Consider the following 25,477-nt stretch of genomic DNA (forward strand, 5'->3'; position numbering starts at 1 on the left):
AAGCCACGCTCAATCGATCCATATGTGGGTTTGGGCTATTAACATAATTTATCATGAACATAATGTATTCAATAATTTCGATATAAAGCTTTCGTGACTGCAGGGATTCATCTTGGTTCTTTCGGTAAAGTCACGTAGAAGGGAAATAATAAAATAATAAAAATAAAACATAATAAAATACAATTCTCACGACGTTTCGGCCACAACGCAAGCAGCCGTCCTCAGGTGAAGAACAGGTCTGTCGGAAAGACAATAATTATGTATCCGCTTACAACAGCCTCGCCCAATCACTCCATGTATGGGCCCGAAACTATTTACAGAGCTAGTGACGTAATGTCATCCCCACTACCAGGCACCTTCCGCGTGACGTCCCGGACTCGATCCTGCTTCTCTCTGATCGCTACTCAGTTTGTTTCTCGAGGTAAGATGTTTACATCGTAGTCATTATTATTGTTGTTTACCCAGGTAAAAGCCTCGCTTCTTCTTTCTCTCGTAGGGACATTAGCTGAGTAGCAGCTATGACGGATCGATGTCTAGGTTGTGACATTGCAACAATGAGATGCGGGGCCTAGCTATGCAGGGCTTGCCTCCTGGCCTTGCCTGATTGATTGGCTTGAATTGTTTAATTTGTCTTAACCTGGCTGACTGCCTTACCGAGTTTAGATACTCGAGTTGAGGAGCCTTCAGACAACTTTTTTTGTTGCAATGGGGGGTGCGATGCTTCTGCGCGTATTCCCGACTCAGTAGTTTGCAGGTACTCTTTCAGCATTGGAACGTGTGGACGATATTTCACCATCAATCAGACGTTTACGGTATTTCCCGAGTGAAGTCTATTGAGCTCTGATAGGCTCTTTGATGAAAACTAAGAACTGGTAATTAAACTGGAGGCATTAAGATGCTCAAACATCAAAATATATACATTTTGCAGGCATCGTCTGCATTAACCACACATACTTTGTGAACATGCAAACAAACATGCTCTGATAATATATGCATTGTCTTTGAAAAAGATTGGCCTACACCAGACCGCATTCTGTATGGCCTAGCCTCACAAGTGTCAAGACGAGAGAACGCCAAAAGACAAACAGAACTAGGCCATAAAGAAGGCGGTCTCTGGTGTAGGCCAATCAATTTCAAAGACAAGGCATATATCCAGAGTGTGTGTTTGCATGTTCGCCACAAGTATGTGTAGTTAATGCAGACTTGATGCCTTGAAAAAAAGTATTTGGTGTCAACATCTTAACACCTGTTTTATTAAACTTGATTTGAAGCTTTGTTTTATTGCCAGAAAGGGTAAAACTTATTTTTATGTTTCATACTTTGATACTGGCAAGCGCATCCCATGGTATAATTTAGATTACCTTGTGCGGTGTGTAAACATCGTCATTCTGGAGACAAAGGCGGCCGGGCGTGGCGCTGGCCCACCCACCCTATCGTGTGCCGTGTCGGTCTTTATAGGTGCTCGCAAACAGCTCTTGCCCCAACAGTCTGTTCATGATATACCGGGGATCTTTCTCTTTGTGCAATTGTAGTGACTCATTGTGCCCCTTCCTACAAGTAAGCCAGCATCAGCATAAGTGAAGATTTTTTTTCAATTCATGTTACATAATTTTTAGTTTTTAATTTACTATACAGCATTACATGCAAATCTACAATATTTTTTAATTTTTACTTTAGCAATGTTCCCTTTTTTTGCTGAACCCTAACACATTTCATAACAGACCGTATGGGCATTTAAATACAGTGGATTGTTGTGTTCCTACTTACGAACCGGGTCTCAGGAACTAATTATGGTCGTAAGGCGAGGACTGCCCCAACTCATTTAATTACACACGCACGCATGAATATGCACACAAACATACAAATACAAAAAAACAGACATACAAACGCGCAAAACACATGCTGATTAATTATCAAAAAAACAACAGACAAACCGTTAAAACTGAGAATTAAAAAATAACCATTAAGTATTACACTCAAGAAAATAGGTGAAATAACATACACATTTACACAAACCCATGAATACATTAACACTGTAACTTGAATAAAAAATAAAAAGGGGTAAAAACTATGAATTTATAACAAACAAGTAGGAAGTACCCAGCTTTTTCCAGGGAAAAATATATTTCAAGACTTGTCTCTTAAAAAAGAAATACTAAGCTATTAAGAAAGCGCGGCGTTCCGTTTGTCCATTTATCCGTCCAGTGCGAAAGAAGTTCAATATACATAGCTGCAGGTAGCTTTCAGCTGTTGCTGCTCGTCACCGCGTCGGTGTGGGTGCCCTTGTACAGGCAGAGCTCGCTTAGCGCTCCTGTAGAAGTGAGCGCGCATGAAATCGGCGCTACATGGGGTCATTGTACTGTTGACTATATTGGGTTGTCGCAAAAATAAATAAACTCCTTAAAAAGTAGAAAAAGTTTTATTCACAACTTCGTTTAACTCATGGTCGAGAAGTACGTCAATGATGCGGCGCCTGCTCCCACATCAACGCTTACTTGAATTAATTGATTACTTTACAAATTAATCTTCAATGTACAACTTTTGTTTGTGTGGAGTGAGGGTGGCCGTAACTCTTTCACACGGAGCAGGCGCGCCTGAGACACGTGGTGCCTGCTTCTTGGGCGAGGCGATTCGAGAGTTTAGGGACCGCGACGTTTTTTACCTACACAAATATATATAAATAATAACGCGTCCATACAAAATGTAAATTGCTTTAAAGTAGCGAATTAATAGATTCATTGATGCCGATTTTGATACAGCCATGCATTGTCACCGGATCTGAGTACGTGTGCAAAATTTGTAATTGATCGGACAACAGAAAGTAGACAATTTTGATTACACGATTTTACCACGACAGGAGTCAAGTTAAGTAAAACCGTTGAAAAAAGTGAATAAATGCGTATTAAATATTACGTGTGCAATATGACAATTAAAACATGAAAAGTGTTCAAACTACTAAAATATGAATGGTTATCCTCATTTTAATATTACAGTTGTGTAATAGATGTTAAAAGGTTTTTTAAGTGTGAGTACCCTCGATATAAACGTATTCTTTAATTTATTAAAATGTATTTCAATGTTGTTGCGATTTATTCCATGTATTATGATGTAATAATTGAGTATAATGAATAGTCAATTAGTATGCATTTAATCAAAGAAATGTATGCATATGATCAGGAGCGATTATTGTCAATTATAAACAACAGTTATTCCGACTTTATGAATTCAAGATCATTTTGTATTCAATTAAACAGTTAATTAATAGATTCTCACATTAATCACAAGTTATTATTGGCTTCTAAGTTGTTTAGGGGTATGTATTATCAATCGTGATAATAGTAATCACTCTCGCATTCAAGCTTTGCTGATTCTCGCTTTATCAATTACTAGCGGGAAATACCCGGCGTTGCCTGGGGGAAAAATATATTTCAAAACTTGTCTTCTCTTAAAAACATAACATATACATATACAAATACGAAGTTATTGTCCTTCACGTCTAGAGCAGGCGAGGCCGACACAAGCGGCCGCGTGCGAGGCATCAATCACACTCTCCTGAGGACCCGCGTCAGCAGACGCACGCCCCAGCTCGTCGGGCACACTCGGCCCCTGTGATATGGGGATGAAACAAACTCACACGGCGCGAGAAATGGCTTAAGATGAGAGGGTTGTACAAACCAGCTCCGCTTACCAAACCGAATCTGGACACATTGCGGCCGCACGACCTGAACCACATCAACTGGCACTCTCTATGGTTGCAGAAATTTGGGAGATGTGCCCACCGGCACCTGCGGACAATGCAACCAGGCCCTGTCCCCCAGCGACCAATCGCACAGGGAAACATGGGCTCCTTTGAGCCGCTCGTTGGCCAACTGTCTGGCCCAGGAGTTAACACTGGCAGCTTCCCGCGCCTCGGGAAGTTTGGCAAGCGTGAACCGAACCGAATAAAACATTTTGGACAAATTTTGATTTAAAGCTTTCGTGACTGCAGGGATTCATCTTCTTGGTTCTTTCGGTAAAGTCACGTAGAAGGGAAGTAATAAAATAATAAAAATAAAACATAATAAAATTATTCTCACGACGTTTCGGCCACAACGCAAGCAGCCGTCCTCAGGTGAAAACCAGGGCCATCGAGGCGACAGAGTCTGAATGAAACAGCACACGAGCTTGGAGCATATATATAAGCTGGGCGCCTTGACAAAGGAATTTGCATATCAATAGGAATTTAGCATATTTATGGGAAATGCAGGAATGTGATTAGTACTACATATGCATGTGCATTATGCAGGATTAACAGCATCAAAGGGAGCTGCAGTTGCTGCTGCTGCTGCAGTTGCTGCTGCTGCTGCAGTTGCTGCTGCTGCTGCAGTTTCTGCTGCTGCTGCAGTTTCTGCTGCTGCTGCTGCAGTTACTGCTGCTGCTGCAGTTGCTGCTGCTGCTGCAGTTGCTGCCTTAGCCATTTTAATATAACACTATGTATTATTCTACCCACCCTAATGTGTATCACACTGCTATATATTTACTATACAATTACGACACCATACATTACTCTACACACTGCACCATGCCAGTGAGTGGAACGCGGTCTGAAAGTCACCGTAAACGTGAACACAATCAGTTAAGATCCGAAATGGTTTATTACGTCCTTCCAATGATTGCTAAGCCAGAATCCATCTTCTCGGTTGAAATTGTCTCTGTGTTTGTATATGTGGATCGCCTCATGAACGAATCTCTCATGATAGCCAGATGGCTTGCAGAGAACCTCTGTCTTGGAGAAGTCAATGTCATGTGAGCCCACTGAATTGTAACAGTGATCTGCCACGGCTGAGGTGTTTGTCCTCCCGTGTTTCAGGTCTGCTTTATGTTCACGGATGCGGTCCGAGACATGTCGTTTGGTTTCTCCAATGTAACTGCTACCACAGAGGCAACTTAGTTTGTAGACGCCAGGGTACTGTATGTCTGGAACCACATCTTTTACAGACGGGACCAGATCACGGATTTTATGTACTGTGTTGAATCGGACCTGGATCTTGTGTTTAATCAGGATTTTGGAGATCTTTTTTGTGACCCCAGCAATGTAGGGTAAGGTGATGGTCTTGGAAGGCTCCTCAACAGGATCCTTCTTGATGGTTGGAGTGATGGCCTTGCGGATTGTGTAGTCGGAGTAACCATTAGCCTTAAGAGCTTGGCGTACGTGTTTGAGTTCACTGCCAATGTGTTCCTGGTCGGAAATGCATTGGGCTCTATGGTATAGTGTCTTGATGAGGGAATTCTTCTGGGATTGATGGTGGTGGGAATCCGGTTTTAGGTAAGCATCCGTATGGGTGGCTTTCCTGTAGACAGAGTGGCTCATTGAACCATCAGGTCTCCTTTTAATTAGGACATCCAAAAAGGGTAGCTTGCCATCTTTTTCGACTTCCATGGTGAATCTGATGGCTGGGTGTATGGAATTGATGTGGTCGAGAAATTGGTCTAGAGCAGGCTGGCCATGTGGCCAGATGACAAAAGTGTCATCTACGTACCTCTTCCATAAGGTCGGGCGTAGAGTGGCAGTCTTGATGGCGTCAGTCTCAAATTTCTCCATGAAGATGTTGGCTACAACCGGAGATAGGGGGAATGGAACTTTCTACAAGCAAACTGAGGCACCCCAATGGGCTCCCCCCTATCTCCGGTTGTAGCCAACATCTTCATGGAGAAATTTGAGACTGACGCCATCAAGACTGCCACTTTACGCCCGACCTTATGGAAGAGGTACGTAGATGACACTTTTGTCATCTGGCCACATGGCCGGCCTGCTCTAGACCAATTTCTCGACTACATCAATTCCATACACCCAGCCATCAGATTCACCATGGAAGTCGAAAAAGATGGCAAGCTACCCTTTTTGGATGTCCTAATTAAAAGGAGACCTGATGGTTCAATGAGCCACTCTGTCTACAGGAAAGCCACCCATACGGATGCTTACCTAAAACCGGATTCCCACCACCATCCATCCCAGAAGAATTCCCTCATCAAGACTCTATACCATAGAGCCCAATGCATTTCCGACCAGGAACACATTGGCAGTGAACTCAAACACGTACGCCAAGCTCTTAAGGCTAATGGTTACTCCGACTACACAATCCGCAAGGCCATCACTCCAACCATCAAGAAGGATCCTGTTGAGGAGCCTTTCAAGACCATCACCTTACCCTACATTGCTGGGGTCACAAAAAAGATCTCCAAAATCCTGATTAAACACAAGATCCAGGTCCGATTCAACACAGTACATAAAATCCGTGATCTGGTCCCGTCTGTAAAAGATGTGGTTCCAGACATACAGTACCCTGGCGTCTACAAACTAAGTTGCCTCTGTGGTAGCAGTTACATTGGAGAAACCAAACGACATGTCTCGGACCGCATCCGTGAACATAAAGCAGACCTGAAACACGGTAGGACAAACATCTCAGCCGTGGCAGATCACTGTTACAATTCAGTGGGCTCACATGACATTGACTTCTCCAAGACAGAGGTTCTCTGCAAGCCATCTGGCTATCATGAGAGATTCGTTCATGAGGCGATCCACATATACAAACACAGAGACAATTTCAACCGAGAAGATGGATTCTGGCTTAGCAATCATTGGAAGGACGTAATAAACCATTTCGGATCTTAACTGATTGTGTTCACGTTTACGGTGACTTTCAGACCGCGTTCCACTCACTGGCATGGTGCAGTGTGTAGAGTAATGTATGGTGTCGTAATTGTATAGTAAATATATAGCAGTGTGATACACATTAGGGTGGGTAGAATAATACATAGTGTTATATTAAAATGGATAAGGCAGCAACTGCAGCAGCAGCAGCAACTGCAGCAGCAGCAACTGCAGCAGCAGCAGTAACTGCAGCAGCAGCAGTAACTGCAGCAGCAGCAGAAACTGCAGCAGCAGCAGCAACTGCAGCAGCAGCAACTGCAGCAGCAGCAACTGCAGCTCCCTTTGATGCTGTTAATCCTGCATAATGCACATGCATATGTAGTACTAATCACATTCCTGCATTTCCCATAAATATGCTAAATTCCTCTTGATATGCAAATTCCTTTGTCAAGGCACCCAGCTTATATATATGCTCCAAGCTCGTGTGCTGTTTCATTCAGACTGTCGCCTCGATGGACCTGGTTTTCACCTGAGGACGGCTGCTTGCGTTGTGGCCGAAACGTCGTGAGAATAATTTTATTATGTTTTATTTTTATTATTTTATTACTTCCCTTCTACGTGACATTTTGGACACTTTCGGGGCGGGTGCGGAGGATCATACATCAAAAAGAAGGGAGAGTAGCGGTGGACGTGTGAGGGGTCATCCTATAAACGGAGAGAACTGCAGGAATATGCAATCTCCCTGTGACTCGCTGACGAAGTGACTCAACATGGAGGTCAGAGTCCAGTGTAGGCGTTCGACCATGCCATCTGTTTGCGGGTGGTACGGCGACATGCGTGCCTTTTTCGTCCCCCCAGCAAATCGTAAACATCACGCAGCAACTTGATCCGCAAAGAGGCGCTCAGGGGCACCCTTATCCAGAACATAGCCATTGAGGAATGCCTCAATAATAGTCACAGCCGATTGATTCGGGAACGGCCAGGCCATAGGCCAGCGTAAGAAATACTCAACGCCCACGAGCAAGTACATATTTCCACGCGCGGAAGTAGGAAACGGCCCGAGAATATCAAGGGAAACTGTTTCGTTAACACGCGACACCTGGATGGATTGCAGCGGAGGGCAACAGGATCTCGCTGGCGGCTTCCTCCGGGCACATTGCACGCAGCCCTAAAGCAGATCCTCGACGTCGGAGGCCATGGCCAGCCAATAAAAATCCAAATAAAAGCAGCCAGTGTCTTTTGCACTCCGAGATGCAACACTCGTTAATGCACAGCCCATAAAACCTCGCCACGCAAGGTGGTAAGGACAACAATAGCATAACGGCGCAATCCTCCGTCCCAATACATGAGCTGCCTGCCCCACAGGACAAACGAGGCGACACGTCGCGGAGCCGTGCCATCGGCGGTCTCCCTGACACACCGGCGCAACTTGAGGAGGGACGCGTCCTCTGCCTGCCGGCGTCCCCACACCTTGTAGTCCAACCCGATAACCGCATCCCGTGTGGCAGGGACGTCGCTCGTCCAGCCCATCGGACGCAACGAGAGGGGAGTCGATCGGTCGACAAAGACCAGAACCCGAAAAACAAGCATACTCCCCACCCGCTGGCAATCGTGATTGGGTGTTGACGTTCGTATGGCGAGAACCCTTACGATACGTGACTTGGAATGAAAAATCCTGTAGGATTTCAAGCCAGCGTGATAATTGCCTGAGGGCTGATCCACACGCAGCGCGTACTGGAGTGCCGCGTGATCGGAGCGCACCTGGAAATGTATCCCGTACAAGTACAGCCGATATTGTTGCACAAAAACCACAATGGCCGCTGCTCGGCAGGAGACAGCACCCTGCTACCATACACGACAACGTACTCCACGCCATTTACAACTTCGGATAACACCGCACCAATGCTGGTATTGGTGGCGTCCATGTCTAACACCAATGGCAACGAAAAGTCGGGATAACGCAGGGGAGGGGCGTTACCAACCCATCACGAATGGAGCGGAACGCAGCTTTCTCCTCCTCCCCCCAATGACATTTTTGGCCCTTAGCTGTCAATGCGTGGAGAGGTTTTGCAATAGATGCGAACCCCGCGACAAATTGGCGATAGTAAGAGGCAAAGCCAATAAAACTGCGCACCTCGCTGGCCGAGGTGGGGGTTGGCCACATCCGAACGCAAGAAGTTTTCTCCGGGTCTATCGTGATTCCCGATTCGCTGACTATATGGCCCAAGTATCGAAACGATTTTTGGAGTAGGTGACATTTTTGGGGCTTGAATTTCAGGTCGGCCACACACATTTAACGAAAACAGCCCGCAGACGATCCAAATGCTCATCGAACGTGCGACCAAAAGCAATGACATCGTCCAAATATATTAGGCACAAATCCCACTGGAAGCCCACTAAAACCAACTCCATCAAATGCTGAAAGGTGGCCAGTGCGCAGTGGAGCCCCATCGGAAGCCGGTTAAACTAAAAACCTTTGTGGTGTTCGAAATGCCATCTTGGGCCTTGAAGCCTCATCAAGTGGAAACTGCCAAGAGCCCGACAGAAGGTCAAGGGTGGAAAAGAACCGCGTGTCCTCCAAAGCGTCCAACAAATTGTCCATACGAGGCAAGGGGTATGCATCCGCAACAGAAACCTTGGTGAGCTTGCGGAAATCAACACAAAACTGCAAACTGCCATTGTGCTTTTTAACAAGTATGATCCGAGCACCCCATGGACTGGTGGATGGCAAGATGACATCTGTGGCCAACATCTCATCAACTGCCGCCCGAACGTGTTCCTTTTCGGCCAGGCTCAGGCGGTAAGGATTCTGCCGAGTGGAGGCGGCATTTCCCGTGTCAATATGGTGGCGGAAAAGGGACGTGCGACCGATATCAAATTTACTTTTGCTAAAAATGTCGGAAAACTCCCGCGGGAGCGCTCTCAGCTTTCCTATTTGTCCCGCGGATAAATCGCCGCATTCAGAGCACAGTCTATTCATCCAGCCTTCATCCATATCCCGAGGTCTGTGAGCCCGAACGCCGACCCCGACATTGCCAACGACATCCTTCTCTGGACACGCCATAGACGCATGCGCAATCACGTAACCCGTGTCCGATCCGGCATTAAGGACTTGTATGAATGGTTCCTGGTCCCGGGACACCAGCGTCTGAGCCGCTATGAGTGACATCCCCCGACTAAGCTTATTTGAGGGACCCAACACAATACCGTCCCTCACAGCGCGCGCATCGAGGGGTTTACGCAATCGAAGGGGCACCAACATTTGCGCACCGGGCAGAATCCGCACCATTCGGTACGCAAGCGCTTGCACCGTGGTGTTAGCAGAACACATGCGGGTCGGAGAGGGGAGAAATGCCATATGCCATCCCGACGGCAATTCCAAACAGCCCTGGTCGATACAAATCTTCGGGGGCATTTTGCCGAGGAAATCGGTCCCCAGTAAGTATGGAACAGCCAGGGCCGTAGAAACCAAAACATGGCCCGACAATGTGACATTGGCAATGCGCAACAGTTATCCGACGATTATCCCCAACGATCCACCGTTCTGAGAGTGTGAGAGTGAGTGTATGTGTGTGAGTCTTAGTTACCTTGAGTGTTATACAGGTAGGAACAACAGGTTCCACACTGCCCACCAGGGATTATTTGTCTGTCTGTCGTGCATATCCCGAATTCCGCCCACCCATGCTCCTCCCCACCGAACACCAAGCTACGCCGCGATTGGTTGACGATGTCGGGGAGGGTGGGGGGGAATGGTAAACATGCCCACTCATCCAACTGCCCCCCCCCCCTTCCCCCTGAACGCCGCGCTGTCCAACCAAGTTCCTACCTGCCCACTCCGAAGGAATGTGTAACCTACTCACGCCGGCTTGTGCCCGCCCTCAGTCGGGCATATTTGTGGAATACACCACGCCGCCGCTGACCTTAGCCATTGACCGAGCAACCCAACGTTACTACCAGCTCCCTCCGCAGGAATGTGTTGATGGCAAGCTCTCAAACCTGTTCTGTTTTCCAACTTCTCACTCTAGTATTAATTGGTTTTATGCCCATCGAGTTTTCCAACTCTTGGAATGCAATGGATACACGTATGTATCTACAAGGAACTATGATTTTGAAAATTGACAATATCACATTTCATAGTTTTTTTTAAAGGCAAATATACAACCATACCCCCATTGTACACTACAGAGGGTGATTTTCCCACAACGTTATTTATTTTGTATGAGCAATATATGAGGGCTTCATTCGGCTATCGGTAAGAGCACTAATAATACAGATGGTAAACATTATTTCATAAATATAAATAATTTATTTCATAACATCAATCTGTATTATTTATTCTACTCACGAATGCATTCTACTGTACTCCTACAAGGCAAAGGTGGGACACGAGGTTGGAGAAGCTGCTTCTGCGCTCCCACTCCGAGTCATTATCAGAGAAGAGCTCCAGTACCTCTGATCTGAGGCTTGCCCTCAGTCTAAATTTCTGTAGTAGAGCCTTAGGCTCTGTCCTAGTCTCGTGAGTTCTCACCTGGCTTAACACACTCTAGAAACATGAAATGTGATCGTGACCACAAATAGTGATAATCAAATTTTGGGGGATGGGGTTTGTTTGGCTCAGAGCATGGTGTCGCTCTCAATGACTGAGCAAATGATGGGGGTGGAAACGTTTCCTTGGCCAGCGCCGCTGCGCATTCTCACTTGTAACCGCTTTGTGATTTTTATTTTTTTTATTTAAAAAATCTCCAGGACAAAGGAATAAGCGCTCTATGGGGTCACACAAAGTGAGGTCTGCCTGTATATTGTGTGTAATATGTATGTACATATATCTGCAGATGAATCACATGGAGCAGAGTGACTTGGAACAAGCTGGAATTAAAAGACACAAATGCATCCAGTGTCCATACAGCACGGATCAGATGAGCAACTTGAAGAATCATTACAGAACTCACACTGGAGAGAAGCCCTTCAAGTGCACTGTGTGTGGGAAGGCATTTGCGCAATCACCATATCTTAAAATACACCAGAGAACACACACAGGCGAGAAGCCCTTCAAGTGCGCTGTGTGTGGGAAGACATTCACTTGGTTATCAAATCTTGACAGTCATCAGAAAACGCACACTGGTGAGAAGCCCTTCAAGTGCACTGTGTGTGGGAAGACATTTACATGGTTATCAAATCTTAACAGCCATCAGAAAACACACACTGGTGAGAAGCCCTTCAAGTGCACTGTGTGTGGGAAGACATTTACACAGTCATCACATCTTGACAGCCATCAGAAAACGCATACTGGTGAGAAGCCCTTCAATTGCACTGTGTGTGGGAAGGCATTTACACGGTCATCACACCTTGACAGCCATCAGAAAACACACACTGGTGAAAAACCCTTCAAATGCACTGTGTGTGAGAAGGCATTTAAAGAATCAGGATGTCTTCACATTCACCAGAGAACACACACAGGTGAGAAGCCCTTCAAGTGCACTGTGTGTGGGAAGGCATTTTCACGGTCATCATATCTAAACAGCCATCGGACAACACATACTGGTGAGAAGCCCTTCAAGTGCACTGTTTGTGAGAAGTCATTTACACGGTCAGGAACTCTTCAGGATCATCAGAGAACACACACAGGTGAGAAGCCCTTTGTGTGCACTGTGTGTGAGAAGGCATTTAAAGATTCCGGATCTCTTCGTATTCACCAGAGAACACACACAGGAGAGAAGCCCTTCAAGTGCACTGTGTGTGGAAAGGCTTTTTCATGGTTATCGAATCTTGACAGACATCAGAAAACACATACTGGTGAAAAGCCATTCAAATGCACTGCGTGTGAGAAGGCATTTAAAGATTCAGGATCTCTTCGTATTCATCACAGAAAACACACAGGTGAGAAGCCTTTCAAGTGCACTGTGTGTGATAAAGCGTTTGCAGAGTCAGGAACTTTTCAGAAACATCAGATTATACATTCGGGCGAGAAGCCCTTCAAGTGCACTGTGTGTGGGAAGGCATTTGCACGGTCACAAGCCCGAAAGGCGCATGAGAAGATCCACAAGGAGACGGAGGTAGAATTAAGAAGTGAAAGACAAAGTGCTACATTGAGGACATCTCGCATAGAACAAGAACAACAAGCAAACCCCAGTTTTGAAACATGGCCAGGTGTGAAGGTGGAATGTGAAGAAGTGAAGGTGGAATGTGAAAAAGTGAAGGTAGAATGTGAAGAAGTGAAGGTGAAATTTGAAGATGAAGATTCGACTCCAGGACCTGACCTCCAGGTGGATGGAGGCAAGGTGAAACAGGAGAAGCATTCAGACTCTGAGGGAGAGCGAGGGAACCTCCATGAGTTTGTGGAGGAATTGTGGGTTAAGATTTTGGACAGAGCAAAGTAGGAGGAACATGTGAAGCAGATTCTGTGAAGTTCTGTAACAAGGAACGTAACAGAAAGAATCTCCAAAGCGTTCACCTTATTCACAGGCTTCTCTCATTACAAGGTTGCATGCAGTTGTAGGCATCATCCAGGCAGAGATGAGTTTTCGTTTAATTTAGTTGCTCCAGAGTTTTGGAACCACCTAAGAAGTTTAATATCTTAAAAACACCAGAGAACACACACAGGCGAGAAGCCCTTCAATTACACTGTGTGTGGGAAGGCATTTACACAGTCATCACACCTTGACAGCCATTAGAAAACACACACTGGTGAAAAACCCTTCAAATGCACTGAGAAGGCATGTAAAGAATCAGGATCTCTTCATATTCACCCGAGAACACACACAGGTGAGAAGCCCTTCAAGTGCACTGTGTGTGGGAAGTCATTTACATGGTCAGGAACTCTTCAGGATCATCAGAGAACACACAGGAGAGAACCCCTTCAAGTGCACTGTGTCCTTATTGACTCTAGGACCCGACCTCCAGGTGGATGGTGGCAGCTTGAAGCAGGTGAATTCGAACTCTTGACGGGGAGAGTGAGGCGATCCTTTGAGTTTGTGGAGGTGTGGATGGAATTTATGGACGATGTAAATAGGAGGGATCGGCACATGTGAAATGGAGTCTGGTAAAATGTGACGCTCGGAAAGTGAGAGAGAATCTCCATAGTGTTAGTTTTATTCACAGGCTTCTCACTACAAGATTGCATGCAGCTGGAGGCATCATCCAGTTCGAGATGAGCTTTCAGTAATTATATTATTGCCGTGCAGTTGTGAAATATTGTTGATTTGAAAAGTAGTGGTAGCATTACAAATTGTTGGTTATGTATAAAGCGTGTTTGAGTCTATATATGAACCTTATGGCGTGACCCCGGGGTCCGAAATAAACGGAAGTAAAAATCGTAATTATTTTTTTGCCAACTCAGTCACTCCGTGCACATAAACGCTTTGACCCATCTGGCGTGGATCATTCTGTTATGTCGCCCAAGCGCCGTGAGGACGATTGCGCAGAAGAAACAAAACTTTGATTAGCACATCGTGTAGAGCTCGTCGAGAGGAATAGATTGCCGTATGGTTCGCCTTTAACAGACAAAAACTGACGTTGCAACGCAGTTTATTCAAGAGCCGGGGACTTATGGGACCCCAGGGTCCCACCATAAGGTTCATATTAACCTTTGGACAGTGCAGCGTAAGCAAAAATAGCGTTAAGCGAAAACAATTTCCCTATGAGTAAAGTAGTAAGGATAACGTTTGGCAATATACGTGGTACTACGCACACCACACATATGGCGGGACAAATAACTGAGGGTACTCTGCCACTGCGTTACTGTATTATTCTGCATTACTGTCACACTGTACCACTCAGCTGCGCACCTCAAGAAAGTGGTTTGTTGTCCACTGCTCAGAAACTGCATTGCAACGGTGCGCATTCCGCGTTGTGCTAAAAGTGTTCCCGAATGGAAGAACCACGTGATAGTAAAAACGCGTTGTTTGAACACCACACGCTAAGCAAGGATCTTCTGAATTATGAAAATGGATTCCACGTGTAGCTGTACCTTTCGGTTTGCTCTGTTATTAAAAATGCTTTTTAGCTGCATTTACTTGAATTGCATTTTCCTTTAGTAGACATTTTCTAGCTGTGATTTCCACACCTGATAATGATTGCTTGTGTTGCAATAGAAACGTGATTTAATTTAGTTATTTCTATTTCTTAATTTAATTTTATTCTTATTTGTATTCTTTATTTTATAATTTTTTCACCTACGTGACTTTACCGAAAGAACCAAAGAGTATAGATCCTTGCAGTCACGAAAACTTCAAATCTAGAAATTTTCAAGCACTTAAATTAGGTTTTATGCAATATTTCAAAGACACCAAAACCCTCTGGTCTCTGAGTGTTTAAGGGTCTGCGTGTATTTGGGTCTCTGTTCGTCTGTGGGTCGCCACTGTGGTCGTCAATTTGTCTACGGGTCTCAACAAAAACAGCCGCAGCAATAGCAACAACAACAGCAATAACTTGGGATGGTGATAGTGACTTCTGCCTGGTTGTTTGCCGGCCCAGCTCTTGTGGGACTCTGGCTGAGCAAGCGGAGCAGTCTGGTCAAGCAATGCCTCTCCTTTTCGCTGGAGAATTGGAGACGATACCCAGAACTTTTTTTGGCCTGGATCGGAATAGCAATTCTATCTCATCCAAACATCACTGATACCGCAGTGGGACCCATCAGCAGACTTGACCCAGCATCCAACGTGCAGAAGGAGGAAGTGCGAGTGCGGGCAGTCAAGGCAAAGACCCCCCATGTAGCCTTAACAGACTGCAGGGGCAAGTGCTCTTAGCGAGCACTGATGAAGGCTGCAATGGCACACGGGGGGTTGAATGGCCAGGACCACACCCGGCTGCCTTTCTCTCCAGTGCTGATGTTTGCACAATGCACCAGGTGGTAATTTGAGGCTGAGTCGACCTAGGGGAGGCCCAGGCCCGGTTCAGATGATCATCACTGGTGTTCGCCGTGAGTGGGAATCTAACCCGGGTCGCCGGGTTCGTAGCGCAGCACAATAACTGCTGCGGTACCACTCCCCACTGCGCACACACTTGCACATTACAGTAATAGCACTGTCGTTTTATAAACTGCGTGATCGCAATCGCTGGAGAACCACAGACGGCAGCAGCCAGACGGTAAGGAGCCGGTATTACCAACAATTGCCCAAGCTCTGCAGTCCTCTATTAAGTCGTTTTCAGCCAACGAATGAGTGTGGGAGGAAACAGGAGCACCAGAGAAAACCAAGGCGTGTGGCGAGCGAGGGGGCAACACTTTAGCCCGTACATAAGGAAAAGATGGAGATTGGTCCACACCCATGGGTAGGGATGGAGTTTTACAGCCCATCTGTGTGTGATCCACCAACCCTCACTGCTGCCTCCACAGCACTTTGAGTGGATCATCAGCCTTCAATCAACTGCTGGATGTCAAGGCAGTCTTTTTTTTGTCCTTTTTCTATTTTGTAACTTGCTGACCCGTCCCCTCGTGGACAATTGTATAAAAAGAGCTTCCATAGCTCATCAGATTCCTCCAGTCTAAAAGATTCTGATGAGTGAGTGGTGAGTGAGTGCGCGCTCTGCGGGGTAGTTTTTCTGATTACGGTCAACTACCGAGCCGTGACTAGGTCCACTTTGTGGCACAGCAGGTCCCACTTCACGGCCACCACCACCTTTTATGTGTGGCACAGTATGGGGTACAGCATAGGGTAGAGGACAGGGAACACCACGGGGTCCAGCACGGGCTACAGCACGGGGAATAGCAATGGGATACAGCATGGGGCACAGCATGGGGTAAAGCACTGGGCAGTACACCAATACTTTAGGGGTTTGATGAGTTTAGATTTTTTTTCTCGCACCACAAGACTTCCAGTAACAGAGATGTGAGCAGGACATTAAAGATGCCACGCCCCAACATACTAGATGTAGAGCAATGGCCTGATGTAGTCTTCCCCTTTTTATGTCGCTTTGCAAACACGTTGTCACTTTATCAATAATACCACTACCTGATTTAGGTCGCCCGACCCACACTTGGCGCTGCTCGCTAACAGCATTGCTCGCTAACAGCAACTTGCCCCACAGGCTGTTAAGACCATACGGGGATCATTGTCGTTGGTGTGTGTGCGTGTTTCCACCATGGTGGGCTTACCGCAGCCTTTGCTCGGAGATTTGGAGATCCCCGCGTCGCTGCAATGATGACTGGTGTGGGCGGGTTGCTGGGGAGATGAAATCTGCCTCGGTAGCCCGCAATCACAAATCACTATTTAATTCCATCAAAAAAATAACTTGCAGCACCTCACCTAACACCATCCTGAAGGGAAAGAACGGTAATCCGATCTCCGACCCCCAGGAACAGGTCTGCAGGTTTGCAGAGCATTTTTGTGAGGTCTTAGGGGAGGGGAATTCCCTCAGACAATATCATGGGGCAAGGTGGGGACGACCCTGCTAGGTCTGCTGTGTCTCAAATATTGGCAGAAGCAGCCACCCCTTCTGAATGGTTAGCTGAGGTGCCATATTTGGAGGAAGTCTAAAACCAGGAAAAGGGCTGGGCAGAGATGATCTCCCAAGCAAAATGCTGGGGGAGTGGCATCTGCCCACATGACATCATCACAATTGTTTGGACCACAGGACAAGTTCTGCAAAATTAGAAGGATGTTCTGGTGTTCCCCCTCTTTTAAGAGGGAGGACCGGCACAGATTTTAACAACTATAGGGACATCTCTCTTCTCAGTGTGCCAGGAAAGTTCTTGGCAAGGATTATTCAACATCGCCTTCCCAGGCATGCTGAGGAGAGGCTTGCGGAGCCCCAATGTGGTTTCAGACCAGGGCAGTGCTGCACGGATGCCATATTCTCTGTCCATCTGCTAAAGCAGAGGTGTAGGGAATTCCAACATGACCTACATCTCTGCTTTATCGAACTCGTCAAGGCCTATGCTACCATCAACAGGCCAGGACTGTGGGTAGTTCTTTGTGCTTTCGGAGTCTCTGATTCTCTGCTAACATCATGAAGGGTCTTCATGATGGTGGGCAGGCCCGGGTAAAGTTACATGACCAGGAGTCAGAGCCGTTCTCTGTTCACCTCGAGGTGCGACAGGGATGTCCTCTGGCTCCCACATCATAAGCGTTCCATGACTGGACTGGAGGAATTTCCATCTGGTACATATTCAACGGGAGGCTGATCGATGCCAGGGTGCGGTCGAGGGATGGCTCCCTATTCGTTAACCATGTTTGTATGCTGATGATCTGGTGATTGCTGCTCACTCAGAGCAGGAGTTGTAGATGCTGCTGCTGAACCTGGAGCGTGCCACTAAGAGGTGGGGTCTTACCATCAGCCCCACCAAAACTAAGCACCTGCCTGAGTATTTTGTGCCACCAATCACTCCACTCCCTCAGCTCCCCATTGGTGATGGAGCAGTTGTGGAGAGTTTCCCATACCTGGGCAGTGTGCTTATGACCAGCTCCAGTTTGACAGCAAAAGTCTCACTCCGAATCTGGCAGCATTATCCTTTAATCGGCTGCGCAATGCTGTGTGGAAGCTACCTGGTCTGTTGCTCCACACAAAGCTTCGGGTCGTCTCGGCTACAGTCATGCCCTCCCTTATCTATGCTTGTGAAACGTGTACCTCTCTGATGGAACATCTGCACTGGTTAGAAACATTCAGGCTGGCATGCCGACGATTAACCAGGCTGGATTGTGTGAGCTCACAAATCCTCGAAAATCTGGACACATTGGCATCAGTGAGCTCCTCCGGCAGGCAAGGCTGCGTTCGCTAGGTCATGTAGCCCGCATGTCCAGCCACCACATGCCCAAGCTGCTTCTGTTTGGCCACATAGCGGGGGCTAAATGGGCACGACATCAGCTGGAGAAGAGATTAACTGATTCGGTACAGGAGGATGTGACGTTGAGTGGACTTGGCAAAGACTGGTACCAGCAGTGTCAAGATCGGCCCGCCTGGAGGAGGCTCGTGAATTATGCTACTGGGCAGTTGGAGACAGTCGCCCTCCAACGAGGGAGGGCAGAGCAGTGACGCTCACAATGACGAGCGAAGCGCCGGGCGGCTATAATGCAGCAAGTTGGCACAGTAGGGGGTATAGTTGGTGCATTTGTTAGTCATCTCAGTCAACCCATTGCATCTGGGTCTGTCCCGTGACCTGCCAGCGAGCCTTCAATAATTCACGTGGCCTCAAAGTGCACCTGGCCTGGCACAGGCATCGTGGTGACGTCACTGTTACTTACTGGTGCATGGTGGGTACTGGTGCGAGTGCCTCCGTGTGTGTGTGCAATTGTGGTGACTCATTGCCCGCCTTCCGACAACCAAGCCTGCATCAGGACTCAAGGTAAGTGCAGATAAAACAGATTTATATTTATATTGACGTTCTATTTAACTACAGTTTATTTCATTGTTACATGCAAATATACAATATTTATTATTTATGAGATTAACAATGCTTCCCTTTGTGAAGTGTCGGACGTTAGACACTTCACGTGGCCTTAAAGTGCACAGCCTGGCACAAGTGTCGTGATGACGTCACCACCACTTAGTAGCGAAAGGTTGTTGTTCCTCCACCTCGCCGCCACCATCCAGCACGCTAAGCCAGCCCAGTACCAAAGGTAAGAAAAATTCAAACTGTAAAATATGATGTTATTTTTTTATTTACATGTCTTGGGAATTTGAATGTTATTCACAAGTGTATTTGAATATAACTGTCATTAACCAAAAACAAAAAGGGGTAATATCACAGGAAAAAAGTTAAACAATAGGTGAAGTGGCAATATTAGGAACACATCCCCATTAATTCTTACAAGAACAATCACTGATGTAAGTCGTTTCAATATTGGTCGTTGCACCTCTTAGGAACGCATCCCCAACGCAAAACTGGGACATTGCTGCTGTAATATGCCACGACAATTGCTTTATCTTGTCCATATGTTATTGAACCACAACACTTGCAGGTCACAATCACTTGTCGTTAGGATTCTTAAGATTTTTGGATTAGGCTGTGAAACAATCTGCTGAAATGTGTGTTTAAGACCCTCTTACTGCCCAACAGCCAAATAAATTAAATATGCACGTTTACAAGCATGTGTGGTAAAGGGTGTTACCAAAATATATTGGGCCAGATAATTGTGACCAAACCCAAAAAACCATTGAGGAATCATTGACTGTGAAAACGTACTCGTCACATTAACGTATTTAGCTTCTTCCATAACACTAATCTGGAATTGCCTCCTTTCCCAAGCTCGTATAATAACTTTGCTCACTTTCAGAGGCATATTAACTCTTACTAATTATAACTTTGATGGTGCTGTTTGTTGCTGGGCACTTGCTGTTTTTGGCCCTTTTACCTGTGCTCAGCAACTGTTCATATATTGTATTTTTGTTTTGCTGGGTCAATTAAGCGGTTATCAGTTGTGCATTTAGTCACATGTTGCTTCAAATAAAGACAACTCGATAATGCACCCATTTTTATGTTATGTGCCAGACTCAAGATAAAACTCCTCGCTTTTTCAGTTCGAACTGGATCTCAGCCGGAAATTCAGAGATGTGTTGTTTAATGCACTCCAAGCAAAACCGCCTCGTGTAGAAAAGACTGCAGTCCTGCATACAGATACAACATGTTATAAAATGGTACACAGCTCAAACAATCCACACAGTACTCACAACAACTTCCCCATCATAGCATGACCTCCTACGCATTTCACAAGTAGTACTAATCGCATATCTGCATTTACCATAAATATGCTAAATTCCTATTGATATGCAAATTATTTTGTCAAGGCGCTCTTCGCCCCTCCATCCCAGCTTAAATAGTCGCTCCAAGCCTGGGGCTTGTCATTCAGACTGTCTCCTCGACAGATGTTCTCCACCTGAGGACGGCTACTTGCGTTGTGGCCGAAACGTCGTGAGAATTATTTTATTATGTTTTATTTATTTTATTTTATTATTTCCATTCTACGTGACTTTACCGAAAGAACCAAGAAGATGAATCCCTGCAGTCACTAAAGCTTGAAATCGAGACTCAAAACAGTATTGTTGTTTCAGATAGCCTACTTTAAGGTGTGATCAATGTGCATTCGTGATGGATTGGACTCATAAGAGTGCACAATAACAAATGTTCTTACTTAATACACATTTATATATCCATCCCTCAACATTATACACATATGTAAAACATTCATTAGCCACACAACCTTATAAGAGTGAATAATTTCAGCAGCATTGGCTCACCACACATAACTCGGGACTGGTTTTGACATTCAGTGTCTTATCAGCATTTAGACTTGCTTGAACCTATGCTGCCGAACTGGCAGATACTTATCGGCAAGAGCCCGCTATGTCAGATATGGGTCCTGTTAAATACAACCATCATGGAAGATAATGTTATTTCTGCATACCAGGCCTTCTTGGCACAAATGGCATCACATTGAGCACTACCATGGATCGTTTACACTGCAATATATGATCTTTTGCCAAATGTCCTAGGCCCCATAATAAATTTCTAGCCAATTTGAAAGAAAAAAAAATTGGCTGCATAAATGAATGGCAGTGGACAAAATCCAGTATAAAATGTAAATCCCAACCTGCAAATACACAACAATGCAATAATTAGCATCTAAGTTGAAGAATACAAGGAATACAATAAAGCAGAGGTAATAAAATAAAGCAGACGTAATGAGTGCGCCTGTTCAGATCAACCCCTCCATTTGTCCCAAAGTGAGAAGCGAGCGCGCCTGGCATTCGCGAGTGGAGAGCGTTTACCTGGCTCGTGCACACAACACGTTGACACAGCGAGCAGTTAGAGCCCAGCACCAGCAGCTGTCCACGTTCAGTCTCGAACGGGTCTTGGCATGTGTAGCTGTCCTCTTTTAGCCTAAATGATACCAAACCGTTGGCATATTAGCCTTGCCTAATACCCCAATATACGAGAAATTCTGAATTTTCTAAGATAGCCATGGTTCAATATTTCTTCAAAGTTAGAAAGTTAGGCAATTTCAAAGATCGTCAAGTCGTTTGTCCAATGCGGATAAACTTGCCAACCATCATGGGAGTGTGAAACTTTCACCACTGGCTCAGAGCTGTAAAGAGATGAGCACCTAATGCCTCCTCACTCCTCATTTGGGTTGGGGGGCGGTTGACTCAGATTATGATCCCTCTGAGATCGATAGAATAGTGATCAACCCCCTTTGTGTGGCATTATACCGTGGTTTCCTAAGGATAGATTCTCTTCAACACTTGTGTGAATCATCACCAGTGGATAGAATAGTATTTGCATCTGCCAATGTGTTTTTATATTGAATCGAAAGTCAAAATTAATGACTTGATCAAAATGAGTAGAGGGTGGTTGCTGCTCGATATCCCGTTTACAGCCCTGAGCCCAGGCTCTATCCACGGGACAACCACTGACGCCAAACACACGCACAGTGCCCTTGAACCTAACAATTATCATTTTATGTTCACTTGTGGGCCCAAAGTAAAACTCCGGTTTGCCAGATTTCACATTTAGCCAGACTAAGTCAGCTAATGAAACCATAGCAAATTTGTTGAAAATGGAAAAAATATATAATTTTAAATGTCATGTAATAATATAATGCATCACAAAATGAACAAGCTATGGTGGTTAAATACATCGTGGTTACACACATAGTACTTATGGAGATACATGAGTGGCGTTGGGGAGGGGTTGAAGGGTGATAGGTAGGGGTAATTATAGTTGGGGTACAGACCCACCATCGGGACCGTCAGGGGAAATATAACAGGGGCGCTGCGATGGTTGGGGGTGTGTGGCAGCGTTATGCGACACATAGGAGCCGAGTCGGCCACAAGGGGGCCCCGAATCGACAGATAAACAAGTAACAGCATGTAAAAAAAACTCTAGAAAAAATATTAATAAAAAATTACCTGCGGTCTACCATGTGTAATGCGGGCGTAAACGGCTTCGCGGATATGACGTCATGGGGGGAGGAGTTAGGTCACGTGTGAGAGAGGGGTGAGGTCTTAAGGGAGAGATACCGGAAGAGACGGGAGAGTGTGGGAGACAGAGTTAGAGTGAGGCCACACAGGGCGGAGGTCGAGGAGTGGCGAGATCGCCACACACACGGGGGAGTAAGACTTGGCACCGTCGGCCAGCGGTGACCAAGCGCGGAGGAACGACGGGCAGCGGTGGAGCTGCAGTGAGGGCAGCGGTGGAGCTGCAGTGAGGGCAGCCGGAGGACTGCACAGGGAATCTGCAGCGGAGCTGCAGAGGTGTGGAGGCTACGGGAGCGAGAGCAGCTATGGAGCTGCCAAGGGGAGAGCTCTGAGCGAGGGCCGTGTGGGAAAAGTGTAAGAACCCGAATAAAGGACAACGGAGACAGACCCAGGATCGAGTCCTTTATTACACATGGACCAAGCCCGATTAACGCATCTGGCTATCGTATCAATAGAGCAGCAGAAAGTTGCGCGATCCACCCCCTTTGGGGTAACCCAAGAGCGATGGGGCCGGCATGAAAGCAAGATAGCTTAATTGTGAGTATTCTTCCTTTACATTTATTATTAATACTGTTACTGGGAGACGGTCTTCCTCTAAACCCAATAAACAGTGCAACAAAAAATTAGATATAGTTATAGACTAACATATTATTGTATACGGGTTAAAAATATCTCTCGCATGAACTGCGTTGCGACATAATTTTATGTCCGATGAAGGCGAACCATACGGCAATCTATTCCTTTCGACTAGCTCTACACGATGCGCTAATCAAAGTTTTTTTTCTTCTGCGCATTCGTCCTCGCTGCTGCGCTTGGACGACATGACAACATAATGATCCGCGCCAGGTGGGTCGGGGCGTTTATGTGCGCGGTCGGACGGAGTTGCCAAAAAATAATAATTACGATTTTGACTTCTGTTTATTCGGGACCCCGCCATAAGGTAAATTTAAGTAAAAGTGAGTCAGGAGAAAGGTGGGGGGCCCACAGTCGGATTTGCATAGCCCCACACCCTTCCCAGTTCTATCACTGTAACACAATTTTTGTTCCTGGGTAGTAAGTGTTATTTCCTAATTGCTTATGCTTAGAAAGTATAGAAAATGGCTATTATACCCCACAAACTTTGCTTTTGTGACCAGGACAGTGATATTTAGAAATTTACTTATTTTCAATGAGAAAACAGGTGAAATTATGTATTTTCGTTCACAAAGTCAGAAAAAACAACATGAATCAAAATAAAGATGTATTTATACTAAAGTAATAAAAAAATGACTACAGATGATTTAGAAGCGAGTAGTTTTTCGAAATTTACGATTATACTGTAAATCACTTTCACGAATCAGCCCCCAAATGTAGTCTCCCATCATGTTTTCGTTCTACTGTCCTTGGTAGCAGCATTCAAAGTCCAGTATATGCTGGTGGAAGCGCTCGCCTTGCTTCTCCGAGTACGCTCCCATGTTCTTGAATTTATCAAGATGAGCATCAAGGATATAGACTTTGAGGGACATCCTACAGCCCACTGTGCCGGAGTTCTTCACCAGTCTCAACCAGCTCCACATCGTTTTTGACCTTGTGATTGCTCAGGAAGCCACGAACCACTGCGACAAAGCTGTTCCAAGTCGCTTTCTCCTTACTAGTGAGCTTCTTGGGGAATTCATTACACTCCAGGATCTTCTTTATCTGTGGTCCGACGAAGACACTGGCTTTGACCTTTGCCTCAGACAGCTTAGGGTACTTGAAGGCTGCCGACTCCTTATCTACAGCTCTGACAAATTGTTTCATAAGGCCTAATTTGATGTGCAGTGGTGGCATCAGCACCTTTCAGGGGTCCACCAGTGGCTCCCACTTAACATTGTTCCTCCCCACAGAGAACTTGGTCTGCTGTGGCCAGTCCCGCCTGTGGTAGTACGCCTTGGTGTCCCTGCTGTTCCAAAGGCAAAGATAGCAGGGAAACTTGGTAAAACCACCTTGGAGACGCATCAGGAATGCCACCATTTTGAAGTCTCCGATGACCTCCCAGCCGTACTCATCATGATGTAATGCGAGCGTGAGTGAGGTTTAGCCGCTCATCTCTGTGCCAATCAGACGCCCGGAGTATTGGGGGTGGGGCCCAGTAATGTGGGCGTATGGGAAGGTCCGCTGCCCACCTCCGGTCCAATCGGATGCCTGGAAGATCAGGGGCGGGAGCCTAAGGGCAGGGCCGGAGGGGCGCGAAGTGAAGGGTGTAATCTGGAAGGTTCGGAAAGGGCGTGGTGAAGGGTGGAGACACGATGACGTGTAAGGGGAATATAAGGGGGATCCAGAAGAGACTCGTGGTCAGTTGGTGTAGTCACAGAGTGGGACCACGTTGGGTTGTGGGGCATCTCCTGCACCATCAGCCACGTGGCTGGAGACGACTCTAAGCACACCGTCAGCCAACGGTGTGCGGGAGCAGGAGGAAGTGCGACTGACGGAAAGGGCGCGCGGAGCGCGCAAGAGAGACAGCCGGTCCACTGTCGGAATCGGCGGAGTGTGAGCGGCATAACAAGAATAAAAGAGAGACGGAGACCAAGCTGTGTGTCCATAATCAACGTTTTTGGGTTTAGATCGCATTATTTATAAATGTTTCGTAACCCTCCACCACCCGACACGGCCAATCAGTAAAAAAGTGTCACGTTGACAAAGACTAGTAAAATAGTTTACTGCTTTAGCCCACCGGTGTGTTGAAGCGTGAAACCACAACATTTACAATTTTTGAGTATGACGTTTCGCTGGTAATTGCATCCAGCATCATCGGGCAATTCGCCAGAATGGTGAGGCTCTGCTCTGGCTCCCAGTCTTAAATAGAGCAGCAGCAGGGTGACGTCATCATTAACTCATCAACTCATCAGGTGCAACGATTTGAGGCGGTTATTGTAATTATATACTAGATTAGTAATCAGGCAGTTGTTACGATGCGAG

The 25,477-nt window shown here is 46.1% G+C and overlaps 2 protein-coding genes across 8 annotated transcripts in view; one reads left to right on the forward strand and one right to left on the reverse strand.

Moving 5' to 3' along the window:
• Positions 1–271: 271 nt before the first annotated feature.
• Positions 272–14,642, forward strand: LOC144735928 (uncharacterized). 4 transcript variants are annotated; one of them, XM_078618505.1, is made up of 2 exons: positions 272–421; positions 11,464–14,642. In XM_078618505.1, exon 2 carries the CDS (start codon positions 11,464–11,466, stop codon positions 13,006–13,008), a length of 1,545 nt encoding a protein of 514 aa, XP_078474631.1. In that variant the 5' UTR covers positions 272–421; the 3' UTR covers positions 13,009–14,642. The 4 variants fall into 4 exon arrangements, with proteins under 4 accessions (XP_078474631.1, XP_078474634.1, XP_078474632.1 ...); XM_078618508.1 differs by lacking the exon at positions 272–421 and adding an exon at positions 6,921–9,270; XM_078618506.1 differs by lacking the exon at positions 272–421 and adding an exon at positions 9,277–9,431.
• Positions 14,643–19,206: 4,564 nt separating this feature from the next.
• Positions 19,207–25,477, reverse strand: part of CDPF1 (cysteine rich DPF motif domain containing 1) — a 68,170-nt gene continuing 61,899 nt past the window's right edge. For all 4 annotated transcript variants that reach the window (XM_078618516.1, XM_078618518.1, XM_078618514.1 and 1 more), the window contains 2 exons: positions 21,332–21,443; positions 19,207–20,170 (listed from right to left, as the gene is read on the reverse strand). In XM_078618516.1, the coding sequence (XP_078474642.1) occupies positions 20,057–20,170; positions 21,332–21,443 (226 nt within the window). In that variant the 3' untranslated portion in view covers positions 19,207–20,056. The remainder of the gene's footprint in view (positions 20,171–21,331; positions 21,444–25,477) is intronic.

The sequence above is a fragment of the Lampetra planeri genome, chromosome 58, assembly GCF_965212315.1.
Source record: "Lampetra planeri chromosome 58, kcLamPlan1.2.h2, whole genome shotgun sequence".
NCBI lineage: Eukaryota > Metazoa > Chordata > Hyperoartia > Petromyzontiformes > Petromyzontidae > Lampetra > Lampetra planeri.